The 21879-nt window shown below is 39.6% G+C and overlaps 11 protein-coding genes across 11 annotated transcripts; 5 read left to right on the forward strand and 6 right to left on the reverse strand. All coding sequences in view use genetic code 12, as the record gives it.

The window, feature by feature from the left end:
• Positions 1-208: 208 nt before the first annotated feature.
• Positions 209-2032, reverse strand: KGF57_001464 (uncharacterized protein; the record flags this gene model as incomplete). The annotated part of the gene is made up of 1 exon (XM_051750672.1): positions 209-2032. One exon carries the CDS (start codon positions 2030-2032, stop codon positions 209-211), a length of 1824 nt encoding a protein of 607 aa, XP_051610041.1.
• Positions 2033-2522: 490 nt separating this feature from the next.
• PAM18 (Pam18p) lies at positions 2523-3005 on the reverse strand (the record flags this gene model as incomplete). The annotated part of the gene is made up of 1 exon (XM_051750673.1): positions 2523-3005. One exon carries the CDS (start codon positions 3003-3005, stop codon positions 2523-2525), a length of 483 nt encoding a protein of 160 aa, XP_051610042.1.
• A 437-nt stretch (positions 3006-3442) lies between these two features.
• On the forward strand, positions 3443-4075 carry RLP24 (ATPase-activating ribosome biosynthesis protein; the record flags this gene model as incomplete). Its single annotated transcript, XM_051750674.1, has 1 exon — positions 3443-4075. The coding sequence occupies one exon, from the start codon at positions 3443-3445 to the stop codon at positions 4073-4075; it is 633 nt and encodes a 210-aa protein (XP_051610043.1).
• A 102-nt stretch (positions 4076-4177) lies between these two features.
• On the reverse strand, positions 4178-7069 carry KGF57_001467 (ubiquitin-ubiquitin ligase; the record flags this gene model as incomplete). Its single annotated transcript, XM_051750675.1, has 1 exon — positions 4178-7069. One exon carries the CDS (start codon positions 7067-7069, stop codon positions 4178-4180), a length of 2892 nt encoding a protein of 963 aa, XP_051610044.1.
• A 181-nt stretch (positions 7070-7250) lies between these two features.
• On the reverse strand, positions 7251-10267 carry KGF57_001468 (uncharacterized protein; the record flags this gene model as incomplete). The annotated part of the gene is made up of 2 exons (XM_051750676.1): positions 7251-8148; positions 8412-10267. 2 exons carry the CDS (start codon positions 10265-10267, stop codon positions 7251-7253), a joined length of 2754 nt encoding a protein of 917 aa, XP_051610045.1.
• A 524-nt stretch (positions 10268-10791) lies between these two features.
• KGF57_001469 (uncharacterized protein) lies at positions 10792-13137 on the reverse strand (the record flags this gene model as incomplete). The annotated part of the gene is made up of 3 exons (XM_051750677.1): positions 10792-11185; positions 11857-13016; positions 13114-13137. The coding sequence occupies 3 exons, from the start codon at positions 13135-13137 to the stop codon at positions 10792-10794; spliced, it is 1578 nt and encodes a 525-aa protein (XP_051610046.1).
• A 696-nt stretch (positions 13138-13833) lies between these two features.
• Positions 13834-14800, forward strand: KGF57_001470 (ribonuclease P/MRP protein subunit; the record flags this gene model as incomplete). The annotated part of the gene is made up of 2 exons (XM_051750679.1): positions 13834-13909; positions 14313-14800. 2 exons carry the CDS (start codon positions 13834-13836, stop codon positions 14798-14800), a joined length of 564 nt encoding a protein of 187 aa, XP_051610047.1.
• Positions 14801-15848: 1048 nt separating this feature from the next.
• On the forward strand, positions 15849-17346 carry NHP6A (high-mobility group nucleosome-binding protein; the record flags this gene model as incomplete). The annotated part of the gene is made up of 3 exons (XM_051750680.1): positions 15849-15867; positions 16650-16826; positions 16946-17346. 3 exons carry the CDS (start codon positions 15849-15851, stop codon positions 17344-17346), a joined length of 597 nt encoding a protein of 198 aa, XP_051610048.1.
• Positions 17347-18240: 894 nt separating this feature from the next.
• On the forward strand, positions 18241-19614 carry HRT2 (putative methyltransferase; the record flags this gene model as incomplete). The annotated part of the gene is made up of 1 exon (XM_051750681.1): positions 18241-19614. The coding sequence occupies one exon, from the start codon at positions 18241-18243 to the stop codon at positions 19612-19614; it is 1374 nt and encodes a 457-aa protein (XP_051610049.1).
• Positions 19615-19757: 143 nt separating this feature from the next.
• TOA2 (transcription initiation factor IIA subunit gamma) lies at positions 19758-20153 on the reverse strand (the record flags this gene model as incomplete). The annotated part of the gene is made up of 1 exon (XM_051750682.1): positions 19758-20153. One exon carries the CDS (start codon positions 20151-20153, stop codon positions 19758-19760), a length of 396 nt encoding a protein of 131 aa, XP_051610050.1.
• A 1111-nt stretch (positions 20154-21264) lies between these two features.
• On the forward strand, positions 21265-21786 carry AHP1 (thioredoxin peroxidase; the record flags this gene model as incomplete). Its single annotated transcript, XM_051750683.1, has 1 exon — positions 21265-21786. One exon carries the CDS (start codon positions 21265-21267, stop codon positions 21784-21786), a length of 522 nt encoding a protein of 173 aa, XP_051610051.1.
• Positions 21787-21879: the final 93 nt, after the last annotated feature.

Below are 21879 nucleotides of genomic sequence, written 5' to 3' on the forward strand. Positions count from 1 at the left end.
ATGCTTTCAAAGATTTGAAGCGTGCAAACTATGCGGTATCACTCAGAGTTTTGCACACTATCCCACTACCCACATTGACTATCAGTGCAAGTTCAACATCTCGTAGTCAAGAGTGTATAATTTTGTATAGCATGTACTAAATTAAATCTATAAATTCTTTTCAACTAGACTTCCCCATCGAATTCGCGCCTTTCATTTGTTTCAACATCTAAATCAAACTATCAACGTTTGGATCAAAAACACGTCGAGCAAAAGGGTTGGTGGATTGATGCTGCAATGGCTGTATTGGCTGCTGTTGCTGTTGCTGTTGCTGTTGCTGCTGTTGTCCAAAGAACACACCTCCTTGTGGCTGGAAATTTTGTTGACCCGTTGCCACGCTAGCAAACGGATTAGTATTTGCCCTCTGTAATCCTTGAGTTGGTTGCAGCTGAGCATATTGCAGTGTGAATTGAGGTTGTTGTTGTTGCAGTTGTTGGACGACAGGCGCCGTTTGTGCCTGTTGGGCTTGTTGCAAAAACGGATTAGTAGTTTGATGTTGCAACGGTAACGGCGTTTGCTGCTGAAACTGGGTTGACGTATGCTGTGGTTGCTGTTGTTGTAAAAAGGGGTTGGTTGTTTGAGGTTGTAACGGTTGCAAAGACTGTTGAAAAGAGCTTGTTTGTTGTGGTTGCAAACTAGTTTGGCTTCCATAGCCACCAAATCCATTCCCTGTGAATGAAGTGTGCATGGGTGATTGGTACGTTTGCCCTTGAAATATTGGGGGTAAGGATGCCCTCGATTGGTGACTAAGTGTGTTTTGTTGTTGTTGTTGTTGTAACTGTTGTTGTTGTAACTGTTGTTGTTGTTGTAACTGTTGTTGCTGAAATGGATCAGCTTGTACTTGTGAATATGCTTGGGCATAAACAGGTACGGCAATGTTACTCCACGGATTATAAGTTTGTTGAACCACCAACGAAGGGTGTCTCTGAACTCCACTTGCGCCACCATTATTAAGAGCTTCTTGTGCTTGCGTTTGTGCTTGCGTTTGTGCTTGCGTTTGTGCTTGTGGTTGTGGCTGTGGCTGTGGCTGTGACGTGGCTCTAGATTCCTCTCTATTACCAAAAACAGGTTTCTTTGAAGCGTTTGCATTTTGCTTACCATTCTTCTCTGCCAAATATTGGTTTCGATTCACTTCAAAATTTGGATCATCCAAATACTCCTCCAAAGAGCTTGTCAACGCGGTTGGTGCATGCTTAATTGTAGGAACGTGCAACTTTGTAGCGTATTCAAGATGCTTTGCAACTCTCAAGTAATCAATAACGTACTTTGTCTGATCAACGAATTTCTTGTAAACTTTCAATGATCTTTCAGCGTCATATCTCGACATTTCGAAATAATGCTCCAATATATTAATCACCCCTTCGTTAAGCTCTTGAAACAATGCCAATAAATCATTAACCAACAATCTGAAGGCAGTAAGGACAACATCATTGTTGATCTCATTCTCCATAAAACTGTTCTTGAGTAATGAATCTATTTGTTTTTGAACACTTTCGGTCTCTCTTAGCAAACCCTTTTCAATGGTCAATGAACGTAATCTCCCACCTTCTTGGGTAGTACTGTTATTCGCTCTTTCGTCTCGTACATAGTCAATGCCCGTAGCATCAAATTGCTTCACCCTTGTGTGTAAGTATTTAGAATACTTCATAATCAATCGAACATCGGCATTGAAATTCCCACTGTTGTTACTGGCAATGTTACTCAGCGATAAGTTCAACATTGAATGGCCCTGGTCTGCCAAATAGCGCAAAGTAACATCTTTGTCTCCTTCTCTTATCATGAGGTGGATAACAATTAGCGACTTATAAACAACCGACCACGAACTATCACGTAGCCTTTGTTGTAAAGTCCTCATAATGGTGTTGAAGTTTTCAGCAGAAACAATTGAGTGGTCAAAAGACGTAGCCATCAATATGGGTTCAATGTATTTGGGTTTCGGAGCAGCCACTTTCACCTTGGTTGCCCCTTTCACTATCTTTTCATAGGTAGTCATCGTGTAAATGAAAGGGAGGCTTGGCCAGTGAGCCGTTGATGCAGAAAATAGGAGACGATGAAACTGACGGTGCAAGTGGTAATGCTAATGGTGGTAGTGACAGCGGTAGCGGTGGCCGTGGTGATGTTATAGGCAATGAATGATAGATCTATAAATGTGCCGGGGATCTTGTCTTGTTATAGAGTATACAATTCCTTGTGTGGGTTTGAAAATGTTGGAAATTATTTTCTGTTGCGTTAAGTATGCTGTCGTCGTCGGCTATGGGGACAAATCTCGGCGTTATTGGTTCAAGATCAACGAGAGATGGTGATGCAGACACCAAATGACCACCATTCCTCCTCTGTATACACAGTCAATACATGTGTTCTTTATACGTTTGAATTACAGCTATTCACAGGGTAAATTTATATATACAAATCTATGTATGTATCATTCATTAGTCATTGTCTTGTTATATTATTTGTCATCGTGTAATACGTTACATCGTTGACTACTTTGCTTTCATTCCGCCTCTTTTCTCCAAACACTCTTTAGCTTCATTCACTTTGGTAGCCAAGTATGACGATCCGCCTTTGTCGGGATGATTAGCCATCATCAATCTTCTATGTTGTTCTTTTAACTTCAACTTACTCAAGTTGGTTTCTTTCAAATTTAAGATTAATAACGCCTCTCTTGGGGTCATTTTGGAGCCAAAACCACCAGTATGGAATGCTTTACCATTAATCCCTGGTTTATTAGATTTAACAAACCCGGCAGCAAAGTAAGCAACTGTTAATGCACCAAATCCAGTTATCCATGGATGATCACCCATCCAGTTGACACCTTGGTCAAAGTACCACTCAACAGACCCCTCTGCGGCTTGTTTCTTTTGGAGTTGACCCGTATAATATGGTTGTTGTGGTTGTTGTTGTTGTTGTTGTTGTTGGCCATTCTCACCGGGTATAGGAAGTATAGGTGCTTGCAAAGGTGCCATTACGTTAGACGGATCTTATAATATTAGCTTATGTGGTATTTCCAAGATATCAAAAGTGGTTAAAGTAAGCCCTGAGTTTATGTTACTTCTCAGTTAGTAGTAGAGCCTTGTTTGACTAAAGATAGAATGGGAGTGATTGGTGGTAGATGTGCTATAAATGAAAATTTATTTCTCAATTCCTGTTTTGTTGACACAAACGCTGCACTTGAGCCAGAAAAGAAGAGACAAAAAAAAAAAAAAATTTCCTTTATCATCATCTCATCTCTTTAACAAAACCATATATTTCTTGAAGTTCCGTATCACTTATAACAGATACAGAGTCAAAGAGACACGGGATTATAGTATCGTCACACGTTCCTTTTATTACGTACAGCTACTCACTTTTACACACACACACACACATACACTCACTCACAGTCTCACAGAAATAAAGCAGTATGAGAGTTTATCAATGTCATTTCTGCTCATCGCCAGTATATCCACTTCATGGAATAACGTTTGTGCGTAACGATGCCAAAGAGTTCAGATTCTGTCGTTCTAAATGCCATAAGGCTTTCAAACAACGTCGTAATCCTCGTAAATTGAGATGGACCAAAGCATTCAGAAAAGCCGCTGGGAAAGAATTGGTGGTTGATTCTACTTTGACATTTGCCGCTAGAAGGAATGTTCCGGTTAGGTATAATAGAGATCTTGTGGCTACTACATTGAAGGGTATGAGTAGGGTAGAAGAGATTAGACAAAAGAGAGAACGTGCATTCTACAAGAATAGAATGAAGGATAATAAAGAAAGAGATTTCGCTTCGGATAAGAAGTTGGTTGAAGAGAATCCAGAGTTGTTGAGATTGAGAGAAGTAGAATTGAGAAGAAAAGCTGAGAAGCAAGCAGCCAAGGAGAACGCTATGGAAGAGGAAGAAGTTGATGTGGAAGAAGAGGGAGAGGAAGATGAAGAGATGGTTAGTGAAGATGAAGAAATGGAAAGTGAAAGTGAGAGTGAAAGCGAAAGTGAAAAAGAGTCTGAAAAGGTTAAACAAAAGGTATTGTTGAAGAACAAGAGAAAGACAAGAAGATGAGTGTGGTTGAGTTGCAAGAAAACTTCATTTGTTTCCAATCTTTTACTTCTATAATGTGTGTATATTCTTGAAAGCATCATCTATTTTTCAACAACTTCCCCTTTATGACAAATCGAATCCAGATTCAGTATTTATAGCATAAAGTAACTTTTCCCTCATAATCTGCTTATCTTGATAGTCAGGTAACTTCAACAAGTTCACGCATGTTGAAGCTGTAGGTAGTCTAGTCACATCTCTGCCTGAATTCCGTATACCAAACTTGGGATTCAATACCGAGAATCCAAGTAATGGGGCTCGACTCACTGAAGTGACGAATTTGATCAATTTCGACTTCTCTTGTGGCGTCATCTCATCGACAATTTCCCAAAACTGTTGAATACTGACATCATCTGGCAAGTATCCTCCATATTCGACATTCTCTTGCCAATCATTAACATCAACATCTTTCTTACCTCCCGATATCAACATCTGTAACTCATAATAATCAAAAATCATAAACCATTTACGGGGAATGATTGTGAATAACCCAGACAAAAATGCCTTGGTTTGTGGTAGGAGCAATTGATTCAACTTGAAATCTGCAAACTTGTGAAGGTAGTACTGAACATTTGATTTATCAACTTTGAGCAGTCGACCATTTGGTATCAATTCAAAATTGACAGTTTCATCATCAACTTTCTCATCAATGGCAAAAACCAAGTCTATATGCTGCAACTCTTCCAGAGACATGTTTGATAACTTGATCAAATTTTTAAACAATTCTCCATCGAGATAACTCAAATCGTTGATGGTATTCTTGAAACCATCCATGCACCACTTGTTGATAAAAAACGGAGCGAACGATACATCGATCAAGACATTTTCATACAAACATTTCCCCACACACATTCCCATAAACTGTATGTATTCTAGTTTGCCCCTAGCATCATAAACATCCTGTCCCAATTTCATCTTGATACAAATTTCCTCATTGGGGTATATTTGGTTGTCACGTGTCTCCTTGAAAAGTCCTTGAGCAGGATCAAATCCTTCTTTAACCACACTGGTTAAAAACTCCTTTGTTATACCCCCTCCATCGATCCCCGCTTCTGGCCCATATTCATTGAAGAACTCCACTTGAATTCGATTCTTGAACAGATTTCCCATTTTACTAAATGCCTCAAATGCATCTTGAAGTAGATTTTGTCGTCTAATTTCCGCCTTGACTCTAGGCTCCATAAACCCCCAATATGGTGAGCTGCTTTGGCTGTCAATTTCAACCAATTGCTGAAAAATCCTAACTCGATCATTGAAGGGAATAAAGTACGGTACATGCTTCAACAAAATGAGCATTTCTCGATAAGTGTTTGGTATACTTTGTAAAAAGGCTTCCCGCTCTCTATTGTCATCATCGTCATCAGCCCCAACCAGATCTTCCATAAAATCCTGAATCACATAACTAAGTAATTTATCAAAATTATAACTGCGTTGCTTCACTAGCCAAAAATCTGGAGGGAGAAACTTTAATCGCAAATTCTTCAAATACAACTGATCAACCAAAGTGAATGTCTTTTGGCGGAGATATTTCGTACCCAAGTCCGCTTTCATTGCCAAGCAAGAGCATAATGGCTTCAAGAATTTACAAAACTCCTTCACCACCTCCTCGTCTATTCCTGTCTTCTTGAATGACTCAGTATCATTAGATACTATAAGCCAATAGGAATAAACCTCTTCGAAAAACAACAATCCATTGTAAAAATCACCTGAAAGAAAAGCCTCCTCGACTTTCTCAAACGAGCGACCAGATAGCTCTCCAGCTTGCTTGAGAAAATGCGCACAGGTTTTGAAAATGTTTGTTGGGTCTATGCATATTTGATTCAAAACTGACTGCTTCCATGATGGCTGCAAAGCAATGAGCTTCGAAAGAATTTCATAAGATATAGTATTGTTCTGTTGTCCTGATTTCAAAACATTTTGAAGAAAACCGGGTGCATACAAGGACTTTAACACTTCAATTTTGGCAGTCGGGAGTACCACTGCACTCATTCCTCTATCCTTCATTTGCTGCGATTCGCTTTCATCGGGATAGTTCTCCAATACCATGGATTGGCTGTACTTAAGCAAAACGTGTACCAATTGCAAGTCTTGCATCGTGAAGACTGCATTCTCGTGGATAATTAAAAAGTTAACCAACATGTATAGTAGTCTATCCTTGGCGGCATCGTTTTCCTTCAAGTATTTGTCAATTTCACTCTGCTTCTTTGAGGCAAATTCACGCAATACTTTCAAGTAAAACTCATTGGGGCCAGTGTAAACATCACAAGCAAGGATATTAAGCATGGAAGGCTCAAATGAGGAGCGGTTGGTATTCAATAATGACTGTTCCACAGTGTAAGCAAAGTTGAGGATGTCCACAATCTCTTCAGAGTGGCCCTCATTATATAACTCCAGCTGTAGGTATTGGCCAAGCTGTGCCAACAAAAATGCAGATGTATAGTGATACTTTCCATGCAATGCTCTGATGATACTCATCCATTGTCTTTTGATTTGTCTCTCCACTTTGGTTTGCGAAAGGCAACCAGATACGAATTGGCCAAGGTAAAACAATGCCGCTGCATGCTCACTCAGTAGATTTGACCATTTTGTTTCCAACTCGCTATTCAACTTTGACACAATCTCACTCAATTCCTCTTGGTCTGATTCACCTCTGCGTCCAAACCAGTGTGTCAACGTCACAAATTGAGATACAAAACCCCAGAGATCAACTTCCAGTGTATCAGAATCAAGCCAATCTCGAAGTAGTTTCCCAACCTCCTCCTTCTGTTGTAAGTACAGTCTGATAGCTCGTTGTATCGTAATTGCGGCGTTCTCTCGAATACGCTGTTGCTCCCGTTCTTCTCGCTCCTTACGTGATTGTTCTAGAAATGCATTGGTGCCAAATCCGCCAAATCCAGTTCGTTTCTTATCTCCCAAGTTGACATTACGTCTCTTTGTATCCCCAGTGAAGTTAAACATATCATAAGATAAGGAAGGGGTGGACGGGGTGTGAGGTGTATAAACTATGAGTGTGGTGTTGTGGATAAGATGAATCGAAAGTTGTGGCAAAAGGTTTACAGAAAATTCAAGGAAATTTTTATGCGCGCAAATCAATAAATAGCAAAGTCTTATCTACACAATCTATCAATCTATTTATAGTCTAATCCTTCTGGGGTTCCAACAACTGAACAAGGTATCCAATCGACTCAGCAAAATACAGAGGCACTAAATCCTTTTCACTGCTTGCCTTATCAACCAATCTCTGCAAATCTGTCAATCTAGTTCCACCAGAAAGCACCAACAAACTTCCACGTCCATCGCCCAAATTGCCGTCATTACCAAACTTGACATCAGTATACAAAGTATCACCAATCATCAAAGTTCTGTCTCTATCAAACCGTTTATCTTGTAATATAATGTCTAAAAATTGTGTGCTTGGTTTACCAACATTGATATAATCCCGATCTGCAGTGTACGCCATATAATCGACCACACTGCCACCAGCAGGCAAAGTCAATCCCTTGGGACCAGGATACGTGCGGTCAATATTGCATCCAATAAAAGGAATACTCTTTCCCTCGTGTAACAAATATTGTAAAGTCAGGGCTATTCTCATGTAATTAAACTCTTTGGTGGATCCAACTACAACCGCCTTCACTTCAGGGTCAACTTCCAAAATTGGACTATCCAAGTCTAAATGATCCAACTTGTGGTCGTTGCAGCCTAGGGTGACGTACCCCATTTCTTGCAATTCTTCCTCGATTCCATGTTCACCCAATATCCAGATTTTTGACCCCAAGGGCACTTTCAACTGATCTCTAACTTCCAACGCAGCTGAATAACACGTTGGATATAGCATGTCCTTTGTGATGCTAGGAATACCCAATTTGGTAAACTTTTTCAAGTATGTGTTTCGTGAATTCGATGAGTTGTTGGTGACAAATGCAAACTTCTTGTTGTTGTCAACGAGTAATTGAATAAATTCAGCAGCGCCAGGGATCAAGCTGTCTCCTAGCCAGATTACTCCATCACAGTCAAAGAGAAAATTGTCATATCGACTGAGTAGTTGCTGTAACGCTTCGTTGGATGAAATGTGTATGGGATTCGTCTTTTTAGTCATTGTCGTTCATCCTTTCATGCGTCATTAGTCACACGACATATTTTTTCGAGAGATTTTAAAGCCTGATGTACATACGAAATCCATATCTACACAGTAAAATCTTAGGTCCCCCGGGATTCTTATTTCTCATCCACACGATCCAAATCTATGTCACCCTCCTGGCTGTGTCGATATTTTTCCGGCAAATACAATTGATCATACTTTTGCATCCTTTTCTTCCACCATTTTCTTGAATCTTTCCGGTTAATCTCCTCCAAGTACAAGTCATCCTCATCCACATGATCCTCTTCTACTCCATTCTTTTCACCCCCATTACTCGAATCCATTTCATTTGCTGCCTCCTCGTTAAACTCTTCAAAATCTCCATGCAAATCAGCTTCTTTGGCAGATTTGAGCATGGTCATGGTCACTTCATCACCATTAATACCTTGCACCAAGTACCTACTACCTAAATTCAAATCCTTCAATACAATCTCTCTTGTTCTTCCTAGTGATTCAATATCACCAACTCTGTCAATAGTGTCCTGCAATAACTCGTCGAAATGAGGTTGAGAAGCAATCTCATGGAATGCCCGCATCATGGGCACGGAATCTGCACGAACACGAGACTCGGAATCTATGGTGAAGATATTTGCGTTGTCATATCGTTGAATATAATCTGCTCGTGTCATGACTTGACGAGCTCGCCAAAGAGGCAATTCAGGTAAGTGGTGGTCAGTAAATTCGGAAGATTTTTGATTTGTTATTAATGTATTCATTCGATTCCGATCCATTTCAACAAATTCTCTCATTAGGAGCATAGCACTGGTTGAAAACTTACCACTTTCCATCACATCATCGTCCATATCCAGGCCTAGTAATCCACATTGGTTGAGAAACCACGTCTTTTCTCGATCAATTATCTCATGGCATGCTTTAATTATATCGTTGTGACGAGCGACTTGAGTGATGTGTTGAGGACGACCACCAATCAAGTCATAGACTGCATTGCACATGTCATCTTTCAACACTTTATCCAGTGGGAAATAGCGATGACGGATAAATTTGAGGGCATTAACGGTCTCGTCTCTATTGAAATCACGAACATTGATCAATTCCAATCTAGTTCCTAGCTGTTTGAGCTTCTCATAAACCCAATAATCATCACTATTGAATATCATTGTAAGCAATCCCAGTCCGCTTAGTGATTCAGCTTTTTGCTGCAACAACTCCAACAATTTTATTCCTTCTTCATTCTCTTTAATCAAGTGGGCATTGTTGATAATCATAATCAATGGACGCTTGATCTGGTTGACTCGTTGTATTGCCAACTCTTCCAATTTTTCAAACGCTCGCTCAATATCCAATAGAGCAGTGGTATCTCTAGGGCCCCTTATTGAAAACAATGAGCCAATGTAATCCTCATTGAAAGTGAAGTTCAATGCTTTCCCCAACCGAATTCGGAAAATTTCCGGGTCAGCGTGTGCGTCAAATATCGTTACATTATACCCACCAACTTTTTTCATGGCCTCCATTATTAATGAAGTTTTACCCGTCCCCTTCTCTCCAATAATTAAAAAGTAACGTCCAATAATCTTGCCCGCAATGATTTCATCAATCAATTTTTGCTGTGGTCTTTCCACCCAATGGGCATTGATAAAATGCTCGTTGCTGTCATCGTGGGTCCTTGTATGCATCTTTATCTGTGCAGAGGGGTCACCTTTCTCGAATGCCTGGTTCATTTTGGATAATACATGTTCATTGTAAAATCGATGATACAAGAACCCAGCCAAACCCAATACCCCGACTGATGAGATTGTAATTCCAATAGTTTCAAGACATTTTGTAATGAATGATTTGAATCGTTCAAACGTGGACTCTTTGTCATTGTTGTTGTTACTATTCCCTTTCCCTTTGTTGTCTTTACCATCGTCATCTTCTTTTAGTTCCTCAACAAATTGCTCTACCAATGGGTTGAATCTCAAAGGTCGAGTAGTACGCAATTGCCGATGGATGCAGTAAGTCGGCATTCGATTACATCGACTAGTTCGTATATTTCGTGCGACTATACTAAGCATTGGTTGGTGTGGGAAGTTTATCTTGGTGACGTTTGCTGATGGATGAAATTTTCAAATTCTGAAATTTACGGCTGTATCAAATCTGCACAAAAGGCTATTTTCGGGGACTCGTTGTCCAAGAAATTGACTAATTTGAAATTGACAATGTGTGAGCTAGTTAGCATTTATGGATGCCAGTGATCTACTTGGTGTGGCAGAGTTAAAGACTAATACTCAATTCATAACGCCTACTTTTGAGAGATTGTAAACTGGGCAACGTTATGGGGTTGAGTTAAACAGTGCTCGCATCTGGTGGCTCAAGTATACAAGCTTACACTATGAAGACGACCACTATGTATGTATACAAACCAAGGGGTAATAAAATACCGGACGGATCTCATACTACAATAACATTTTGGACGTTAAAGAAACCTCCTTCGAAATTCAGCGATTGTGAGCACTGCATTTCCTTCATAGTTTGGTTGCACCAGTTGTCATAACTTTACTTAACGTATTCATAATCTCAGTCTCCACACTGCCTCTAATCACCAATAAGGTTGTTGGAAATATGTGCATTTGTTTTCTTCAAGTTTATCAGTCTCATGATCGGTTTCATCCATCAACATATCGCTCTTTGTACTAGTATTTTCTTGCTGCTGTTGTTGTCGCTGTAGATGCAACTGTGCATCCATCATCATTCGTATCGTCTTTTGGTGTACTTCAGAATGTATCTTTCTCAATTGCACTCTTTTAGCAACTGGTGAAGACTGTGCGATGGAGTATTGGACACCCAAGTGCTCGTGGGTGTTATATTTTAGTGGAGATGAATTTAGTGGATTTGGAGTTGATGAGGACGTGCATGAGGAAGATGGGGTTGGTGACGAGGAACTTGGATCAAAGCTAAATTGCGAGGTGTCTTCTTCAAATTGTCTTTTCCGGCTCATTTGGGATTCAATGTGGCTCAATTGGAGTGGCTAAGCTATATCAAATGGAGGTTGTGGCCCATGGTGAGCACCACACCTACTCGTAATTTCGACTTCTTTTTTTTTTTTTTTGTCGCGTACAGTGACGCGAAAATCGTGTTTTGTATAAATGCTGAGTACGGCAACGACCATTCAGGATCTTTTGCCAATGGTCCTTGCACTTGAAAAGTTCACGAAATGCTGTGACTTTGAAACTATTTTCCTCATTTTGGGGGACTAATTTGTAGAGAACTATCTATTACACCACCTTCATGTTGTTTCACCTAGACTTGTCTCGTATTCGTTGTATTGGTTAGAGAGTTGCGATCTTTGGCGCGTACTTCACTTACGACAATGAGATTGCCACTAATGATATTCAGTTGCTTTTCTATTGGTCTTTGATTTGCAATGCATCAGATTGATTCAGTGTCCCGTTTGTAATTAGCTATGTCCTCTGAAGTCACATGGTGGAGTTATGGGCTCTTAACAAGTGTTGCTTGCTTGTAAGACGTGCTATATGCACCTCGTTTCCTCTTTTAACAGTAGCCCCACATCATGCTCCTTTCTTCCCTACTAATTTTTTCTTTGATACAATTCAAAATCACACAGTCGTCAAATTCTTTGCTGTCCCACACTGTCCGAACATACCTATACTGAATGGTTTCAAAGTACAGCTTGCTAATCCTCACTTGTATATGAAGATCAAAAGACTTTGGTGTTACTAGTCTTGGGATATTCACAAAATCCAAAACTCCAAAGCTCAAGCTCAAGTGAGAGAGTTTAGGCATCAGCAGAAGCAATTTTTTCAAGTTGGGTATTCGCGAAGTTGGTGCAAAATAGTCCAAAGTAAACTCCTTGACTTGTGCCATTGTGAACACTTCGGTAATCCACTCGGTAGGAAAGTCTAAAAATGCGTCGTTATTATCGTTGTTGTTTTCCCGTGTTGTAGCTGGAGAGAGAAGGTCGTGGTGGTTTCGCCTCCACCTATAACCCTTCCCTGGACCGTCCATTTCCAAATAAATCAGCAAGGACTCCGGCCCTAGATGAGCCTGTGATGATTCTTTGGCCACATTGTGCTTAAATTCAAGAAATTGGTTTACAGTGAAGTTCAACTCTAATGAACGGATCAATGCACACAACTTTTGCTGACCTGTTGGCGGAGCCCAGCATTGGAGCATAGTAGGAACAAATTTGTTGGAAAACCTTTGAAGTGCAGAAGCAACGTTTAGGTCAATAAACGAAGAAGGGTGTGAGAAGGAAACTTGCTGGAAAGTCAAATCACACACTTTCCACATCAAGGAAGGCATGGCCAAAAATAAATGATACTCCTTTGTGCCTGTCCACACCCATACAGCATTGGCGAACCCCACATACCTGAACAAAAGATCTTGAACCAAGTCAAAGTTGAAGACGACATGCTCTCCCTCTCGTCTCTCTTGATGCCCGGGGGTGTGATTAAATGGATGACCAAAATCGACGTAAATTTTAAAGTAAAACTTTACATTTATCTCTCGGCTATATTCCCAGCCATTGGAAAAATTGCCGGTATCAACAAGTCGAGTCAGTTCAGGGACACTTACAATCTTGAATGTCCTTTTCCCGTTGGATATTTTTTGTGCCAAACCTAAGCCTACCCCTTTCTCAGCCAACATCTTCAAACATTGTCTCTGCGGTAGCAAATTGAGCCAGGGGAAAAGAACGGTATCGGGTAGGTCAAGTAGGTGCTCATCAATAGGGAGAGTCCTTGCAATTATCTCAAATGGTAAATCAGAGAGCTTCATTCTACTCAGTGAACAAAAACTGTTTTGCTAAGGGTAAGCGATGCGTATTTTGAAGCACTCACACACTGAATATAGGATGAGGAAAGTGGTGAGCATTTATGACACAAAAACAAGTCACACATACCATTTTTTGCAACTCTGGATACATAATAATTTCGTGATGGGATAAAAAGATAGTTTCAGAATACCAAGTAAATCGCACAGCTGCTTCTTATCTTCAAAAACAAATTTGGCTTATTTGCATGCCAAGAGAAGTTCTACTCGGTTTCCATAAATCTTTTGTGACAAACCTCTTTCAACGATATTTACCCCCATCTAACTTATCAAATACATGCTACAATTACATCATATTACAGTTGTGTTTACTCGTTAAATACTTTATCAAGCTTCCACTGGCACAGCCACTATACTGAACATAACTAAAACTGACCATATCCACTACACATAAAGAAATACCCATCGTTTGACCAGTATTGCAACAGTTACAAGTGTTCATTTATACACACCACCATTTACAAGTAATCGATAAGACACACACCACTACTTTCCACCCAGACTAAGTTAACAATTTTCCAAATCCTCAAGAAACTTTTAGGGTCAACAAAAACTTTGGTTCACAGTCTAGTGAATACGCAAGGAAAGGCGGTTGCCACTAAAGTATTTTGCCTAAGCATCTTTCTATTGTACATTTTGATTGCAGTGTTTATTCAGTTGATTCGATTGAAGAGAAGGGACATTACGGAGAGACAACGTGAATATCGCAGTTCACATCAAAGAGAAGAATAGACTTCAACGAGAATGGGCCTGCAGCTTTACGATCAGAGCCAGTAGAATGTTTAATATTATGAGAAACAGAAATCAAAGCACTGGTGGTGACCCACAACAGGCACATACCCAGGAATTGGATCTGCTCGATGGACGTGGCAGTTTGCAGCAAAGAGACGCCAGGTCAAATTCTCAACCCACCTCAGAGACGGCCCCCCAGCGAGACAAATCTTGGAGCAAATAATGAGACTGACCCTACAACTACACGAAATCATCAAATTTTGGCCAGCCCCTGCAGAGTCTATTGAAAACGCCAACTCATCGGGAAGAACGTATTGGCATTATGCCTAACACCATCATTATTTTTCATATGTAAATTCGTGCTCTGTAAATGTACTGTTTTGATCTTGTTTGACTTTCTGTGAGCGCCGCGCACTTTACCTAATCTAGTAACATACGATAGAAAAGCAAAAAAGATTTCTGAAGATGGGTCGGTCGGTCCCCCCATCACTGCAGACTCCTTTTGCTGTAGCTGCCCTCACACCTACTACAATATAGTCAAATCAATCCATCCACTAAAGATAAAAATGGCTAATCGAATTGAAGGCAAACATATCAAGCACAGTGCTCAAACCAAACGCCTTACAGAAACTCAATTCAACTCTACGTTTCTTGTCAAATCATCAACTCCATTCATATCAGCCGTCAAACGGATTGACAAGCAATTAACAAAATTCTCTAAGCTGCAAGGAACGCAACGTAAATTCCAAAATGATCAATACAAGAAAGTGAAATACCTAATTGTGAAAGGGATGGGCAAAACGATTGAAAAGACATTGAAATTGGCTATGCATTTTCAACTGCAAGGGTACAAAGTTGACATATTAACTGGAAGCGTGCAAGTTTTGGATGAATTTGAAAAGGAGGCTTATATCAGTAGTGATGGTGAAGATGGTTCAAGATTTGGGCATGCTGACATTGAGACCAAGTATAAGAAACGGATGGTTAGCTCGGTTGAAGCGAAAATTTGGTTGCAGAGAGAGTAAATGTTGGGATGAGCTGTCTTCTTGGCAAGCAGAAGTTATGAGGCTGCACCACCAAATCATTCATACTTGACCCAGTGTATGTTATGATCTATTTGGATATGCATATGAAGGAAGCGGTTCCCTGGTTATTTGTCTCAATCGTACTGGGATAATAATTGACAAGCTCGAAGCTTTCTGTATCGGTATCTGGTGTCTACCTTCAACACAAGTGCAAGTGCACAAGTGTAATAGAGATTTATCACGTGTGCATCACGTGTGTTGGGTAATAAGGAATAATGCAATCTGCTCTTTTTTATGTAGTACTATTTTTTTAGCCACTATGTTTATCTATATTCGGGTATGTGTACTACAATTGTCATGACTTGACTGTTGTAAATTTGTAGAGCTCCTGCATTGTCACGTTGTGTGTATTTATATGAAAATGGCTGGCTTGATTTTTTGTTACTGGTTTGTCGCAAAAATAATTGTTGAGAAAATTGGGTCTTTTAGAGACATAAAAAAGGTCCGTGTAGAGCTTCAAAATAGAGAACCTTAAATTGCTTTACATGGCCAACCTGCCTATAGACTGAAAAAGCAGACGTAAGGCTCCCGCTCCATGATGTTCTCTTTCTCTGAATTTGTGTGGTGGTTTATGGTAGCGTGATGTGCGTCCCCTCTCTTGTTATTAAATAGGAAATTGTATATGCGTATATAGTAATATGTTGACATTTTGGTAGTATACACACGACTGCAATTTTTGTTTGCTGCGTTAATTTTAGTTTTTCTGTTCCAAAGTACACTACCACGTATAATTATCACCATACAAAGAATAAAAACTCTGAGGCCTATATATATTTTATACAACAACAAATTCCTCATACAAAATTTTTTATACCACTCTTTTTTATTACTACCATAGTATAATCCACACACACATTAAGTGATTAATAGTATGTATTACACTCCTACACACATATAAGAAAACACAAACAAAAATAAAAGGTGAGAGAAACATAAAGTAAGGATATGACCATTGAGCATCCAACAGTCACAGCACAACATAGCGTCGATGACGGATGGCACAATTGGTTGAGAGAAAAGTGATATCAGGTGGACGACCAACACCCACCCACGTTTTTACATTCAAACAACCACCACCACAACTACAGTCCCCATAGAGTTACCAAGGTGGTTGCAAAAAAAAAAAAATAAAACATCAAAAAGTAGAGAGGACAAGTCACAGACGAGCTTTCACACACGCAAACAAGAGCAATTGGATGGAAAGCAGGTCAATATATGGTTTGGGAATTGGGTTCAGAGTTGTCGATTTTACTACATTTTCAACAAAAATTTTTTGGCTGTGTTTCTCCCAAAAGTGGGAAAATCGAAATTGAGAGAAATTTTGAGGGATACCTTTTTGTCACTTGGTACACTACTCAAAAAAAAGACACACACGCACACAAATGCACACACGCACATACGCACACATTTTTTTTTGAAGCATTTTACACTACCTCCAACAGAAAAACAAAAAGATCTACAATCACTGTACACAGAGAACAGCAAAGACGCGCTCTAAAGAAATTGCGAAATTTCGCGTCCAGGAAGAAGAAGAAGAAGAAGAAGAAGAGGAATAATATTTTGTGTTTGCTTTGCTTTGTTTGTGATAATTTCAGTGTTTGCTTGTTTGTTTGTTGTGACTTTGTTCTATTATGTGTGAGACACAGTGCCAACCATCAAATTATTTATAAAGTATGGAACTTGTTCTATCACCTTCACCCTTTTTTTTGTTTAATTTTTGTTTCTGCCAATTTCTTGTTTTCCTTTTCCTATTTGAAATACTAACAAATATCCCTCCCCATTTCCATAGGTCTATATTTGAAAATGTCAGCTCCAGGTGAAAAGAGAAAAGTTTCCAGAAAGAAGAAGGATCCAGATGCTCCAAAGAGATCTTTGTCTGCTTACATGTTTTTCGCTAACGAAAACAGAGACATTGTGAGAGCAGAAAACCCAGGTATCTCATTTGGTCAAGTTGGTAAGGCTCTTGGTGACAAATGGAAGGCTTTGAGTGCTGAGGACAAGGTTCCATACGAAAACAAGGCTGAAGCTGATAAAAAGAGATATGAGAAGGAAAAAGCCGAGTATGCAAAAAAAAACTCCAATTAGAAAAAAATAAGACACAAAATCAAAAATTGCAACAACAGCCTGCACCTGTACCTCAACAACCATCTTCAATTCCAACACAACCGCAACAATTGCCACCCCAATTCCATCCTCAAGGTCAACTTCCCCCTCAACAACAACAACAGTATCAGCCGGTGCCACCACAATACCAGTACCCTTACCAGTATCAGTACCAAAACCCATCATCTCTCGCATCTCACCCCCAACAACCACCAAATCCTGCCAATGCGCAATATCAACAGAATCCTAACCAATATGCTCAACAGCCGCAACAACAACAACAACAACAAAACCCGAACCCAGCTGGTCAACAACCACAACAACAACAGAATCCAAATGAATACTATGATTACTCATTTCAAAAGGAGTATTGGATGCAATAGGGAAACCCATTGTTCCATTCTGCTGATTGTGTTGCCTCGTTGATTAACAACGTGCTTTTTTTTTTTTTATGTTTTCGTTGTTTTTGTTTTCATTGTGTTAACGTTTTAGAGTATGACTGGTGGATTCAATTTACAATTGTTGATTGTGTGCTACAGCTACTGCTGCTACTCGTGAGCAAACCTTACACTCACCCCCACCCATCATCCTTGAGATTATTTTACCACCATCACCACCAATTTAAATACATCAATTGTTTGCAGTTGTTTGTCTTAACCTACATCTTTATCAATTTTTTCATTGTTACAGTCTTATTTTTTTCTTATTCAATTGTTTTAATGCTTGCTGCTGTTGCTTTCTACTTTCTACTGTTTTTTTTTTTATTATTGTTATTTTTATCTACTATTAGCTTTATCTTTATCTTTATCTGTATCTGCTTTTTGATTACATTTGTTTTTTATTACTGTTTGAGTTTAGTCTTTTATCGAAGTCGTCGCTTAGCTGAACGTAGTAGTTGAGATGTATCAATTGCTCTTGTTTGACAGTTATGGCCCCATTTCAGTCCCTGTTTGTTTGTTTGTTTGTTTGTTTGTTTGTTTGTGAGGTTGAGGTTGGTGGAACAACGAATGATACCTCATACTTTCCTCTTGGCGTACACATGCATCGAGACGACTATGTAATACAACAGACATCTGTTTGTTGCCAAGATATAGTTTCTAGGTTGGCCCCAAATGGCAAAATACTCGACAAATAACTTTTGAGAAGGAGTGCTAGTTGCAAATTACGTCAGTTTTGCCATGCTCACGAAATTTCATCCGCACCGGATTTTTTTTTTTCAACAAATTACAACAACTGCTTTGCTTCTCTTTTGCATCTACACAACCCACCCTTGAGCAATGTCTACCTCCTCTTCATTACCACCTCCTTACTACAACGACGACAGGAAGTCATTCGCGTTCCCCACAGTGCACAAGCGTTGGCCAACAATTATCCAACAGGGGATTGACGATGTACAACAAACAATCAATGAAAACAAAGCCAAGGTGTCTGAGTCAGGAACAGTAATTGTCAACCAATTGAAGCAGTTGTTGGACGATTTCAAAAGTGATGCTACGGTGCGTCAATTCACTGACAAAGAAATTCAACAAAATAAGTGGTTACAACATTACAATTCGACTCTTGACTCATTAAATAAAGTTCGGAAAGTTACTTGGCAAACTGGACCATGGTTATACTTGGAATGTTACTTGTACCAATTCATACATAACTTCTTTATCTTGAGCAACGACTCATTTTGGCACTCATATGATATTTTTGCCAAATTAAAGACCAAAACTTTCAACCAATCCGAGGTGGGAGTATTGGAATTATGCAAGAGATACCAGTTATTAAGTCAAGAATTGGAAAAGGGTAAAGCAGATAAAGAGGCGTTGAAGTTGCTCTTCACTGAATTTATTGATATTTCACTCTGGGGCAATGCCACCGACTTGTCGTTATTAGCAGGGAATGTCACTTTGGAGGATATAAAGTCAGTCCAGGGTGCCGAAGTGCGTAAGAAGAATGAAGAGAAAATCCTCGTTAATGATTTATCAACAGCTTGGGATGAATCTGGATTGAATCAAGGAAATGTGTCGCGAATTGATATTGTTTTGGATAATTCTGGGTTTGAGACTTTTGCTGATTTGATGCTCAGTTTATTCCTTTTGGACCTGGGGTTGACCCAGCTGGTTCATTTGCATTGTAAGGAGATTCCTTGGTTTGTTAGTGATACGATGCCCAAGGACTTTGATGATTTGATTGCTCAATTGAAGGATTCTTCATTCTTCCCACAAATCCATAACCAAGATCCCCAAGCTATAGAGCTTGTATCGTCCAAGATTGAGTCGTATTATAAATCAAACAAACTTGTTGTTCAGCATCACCCTTTTTGGACTTTGGATTACAATTACTGGTCGATCCCAGAGTTCAAAGATTTGTACAGTGACTTGTGTCAATCGCAGTTGATTATATTTAAAGGTGATTTGAATTATAGGAAATTGACTGGTGATTTGCAATGGCCCAAGACGACATCGTTTGCAACTGCAATTCAACAGTTGGCAACTAGTGGATTGCCAATCTTGTCATTGCGTACTTGTAAAGCAGATGTTGTTGTTGGGTTGCCCGAAGGAGTGAATGAAAAATTGATAAAGGAATACAAGGACGCTGGTAATGAAGTGGGAGAGTTTTGGTCGAGCTCAGGTAAATGGGCAGTAATCTCATTCAACAAATAAAGGGTTGGCTTATATAGAGTAGAAGATTGATATTTTTTCCTTTTTTTGTGCATTTATTCAACAGAGATACAGGATACAAATGATGATATGTAGTAAAGACATTCCCCCCAAACACACACACACGCTCTCACCATCACATTCTTCTATGGCTCACCTGCTTTTCTCGCATTACAAGCCACAATCTTGAACTTATCCACATGGAGTTCCAAATCACCATCGCCACCACTGCCACTACCACTCGACCCAGAACCAGACCCACTCAAGTCCGTCATCTTCACCAACACATTCTTGATGATAAACGTCCAAACATCATCACAGAATCGATACGTGTCCAAGTCACCCTTGAATGTCAACTTCAGCTTTGCTATATTCAGCTCATTCTTCAAGTTCTCAGCGATTATTCGATCGAAATTGTTCAAGATCCTGTTGGCCAATTGCGGTTGGATTTTCTCGTCAGAGATTAATGTGTCAAGAGCATCTGCTAGAGTTACTCCTATGGTAGATCTCCGATATAGTTCGTAGTACGCTGGTGTGCTCATTTTGCCCCTCCCTCTATGTGTTCTTTTGTGTGCCTTGGATATGTAGCAAGGCTCACGACTGTTGCCCTGTTGTTGATGTGGGATGTGGGATGTGGGATGTGGAAGTGGCGTATGGCTAGTTCAATTTCGCAAAGTGAGTTTTTTATTTCTTCTGTCTCTCTGTCGTAAAAAAGTTTTTTTGACAATGAAAACACGACACTGAATTATGTCATTTACAAATATACATTCCCCTTCACCCGTCGACCATCAACACCGCCTTGGGCTTTCTACCAAGCTCTCAATACATAATGTATGTAATTTGAGTTGTCGCGTGTTGTGGTAGTAAAAAAGTCCTTGACTGCAAGTGATCGTACTGCAAACGCTGCCCCCTTGCAAATCGTGGCGACAACAGGAAATTTGAAACATAAAGAGGGGACTGCTTGAAACCAACTTCACTATGACTATAGATTTACACATGCATAGTTTCTTTCGACTATGGAGATTGCTTAATTTAACTTAGGGGTCTAATGTTTTCTGAGTGCAATTACTACACGCACGTGCTTGCTTCTTTTTCCTTTCAATCGGATCGAAGTCAAAGGCGGAAAAAAAGAAAAAAAAGAGGAGACCGCCGGAGATCAATGACCAAATGGAATCACATTCACAGTATATTACTATACTAGAGCGATTGAGCTAGATATATTCTTCCTACTTGATCAATACGGACCAATTACAAAGCATAAATGGAGGGAGCATGTCTGTGTGTGTGTGTGTGTGGGGCATTGAGAGCGGCCGAGTAGTTAAAGTTGCTTTGCAACTGTGACAATAACCAATGACACAAAAACAGTAACCCACACAGATGCCCGAAATCTCACAAATCAAAATTAAGCGCCTAGAACCTTTGTAAATTGATTTATTTGTAAGAACAAAACTTTGTATCTAGACTGTTTTAAATGCTTACACTATTATTTATAATCTACCCCTCCCCCTTGTAAAAGTATAAGTTCAATTACTATAAATACACGCTCTTTTTCCCTTTCTTCTTCAATTCCATTCATTTACTTTCCCCATCAACAAATCTTTTTCATATTCATACTCCCTATACATTAATAAAAACAACTACACTACAGCTACAATGGTCAGCCAATTCCCAACTAACGTTAAAGCAAAATACGTTCCATACGACAACGAACACTCCGAGATCCTGAAAGCTGGTGCTCCAAAACCACTTGATTTGGCCGAGGAATTCAAAGCTGGGCCAGTCATCATCACTGCTATTCCAGGTGCCTTCACTCCCACCTGTTCACTTAAACACATTCCTGACTACATCAAAAATGTCGAAGAATTCAAAAAGAAGGGAGTCAAGAGAGTCATTGTTTTGGCAGTAAATGACCCATTTGTGTTGTCGGCTTTCGGAAAAGCTGTCGGTTACAAGGACGAAGAAAACTTTGTCATCTTTGCTACTGACCCAGAAGGTAAGATTTCTAGCCAATTGGGTGATGACTATGTCTTGGACTTGAGCAGTGCTGGTTTGGGAAAGAGATTACAAAGATACGCTGCTATTGTCAAAGATGGTGATGTTTTCTACTTAGCCAATGAAGATGGTGGAGATTTCACTGACATCTCAAGTGCTGAAACTTTACTCAAGAAATTGTAAAATTGGTGGAGCAGCAGCAGAAGTTCATATAGAGAGAGCTATTCAGTATGATTTGAGTAATAAAAACAACAACAACAACAACAACAAATTAGG

This window comes from Candida theae, assembly GCF_024610275.1.
Source record: "Candida theae strain CBS 12239 chromosome Unknown scaffold42, whole genome shotgun sequence".
Taxonomy (NCBI): domain Eukaryota; kingdom Fungi; phylum Ascomycota; class Pichiomycetes; order Serinales; family Debaryomycetaceae; genus Lodderomyces; species Lodderomyces theae.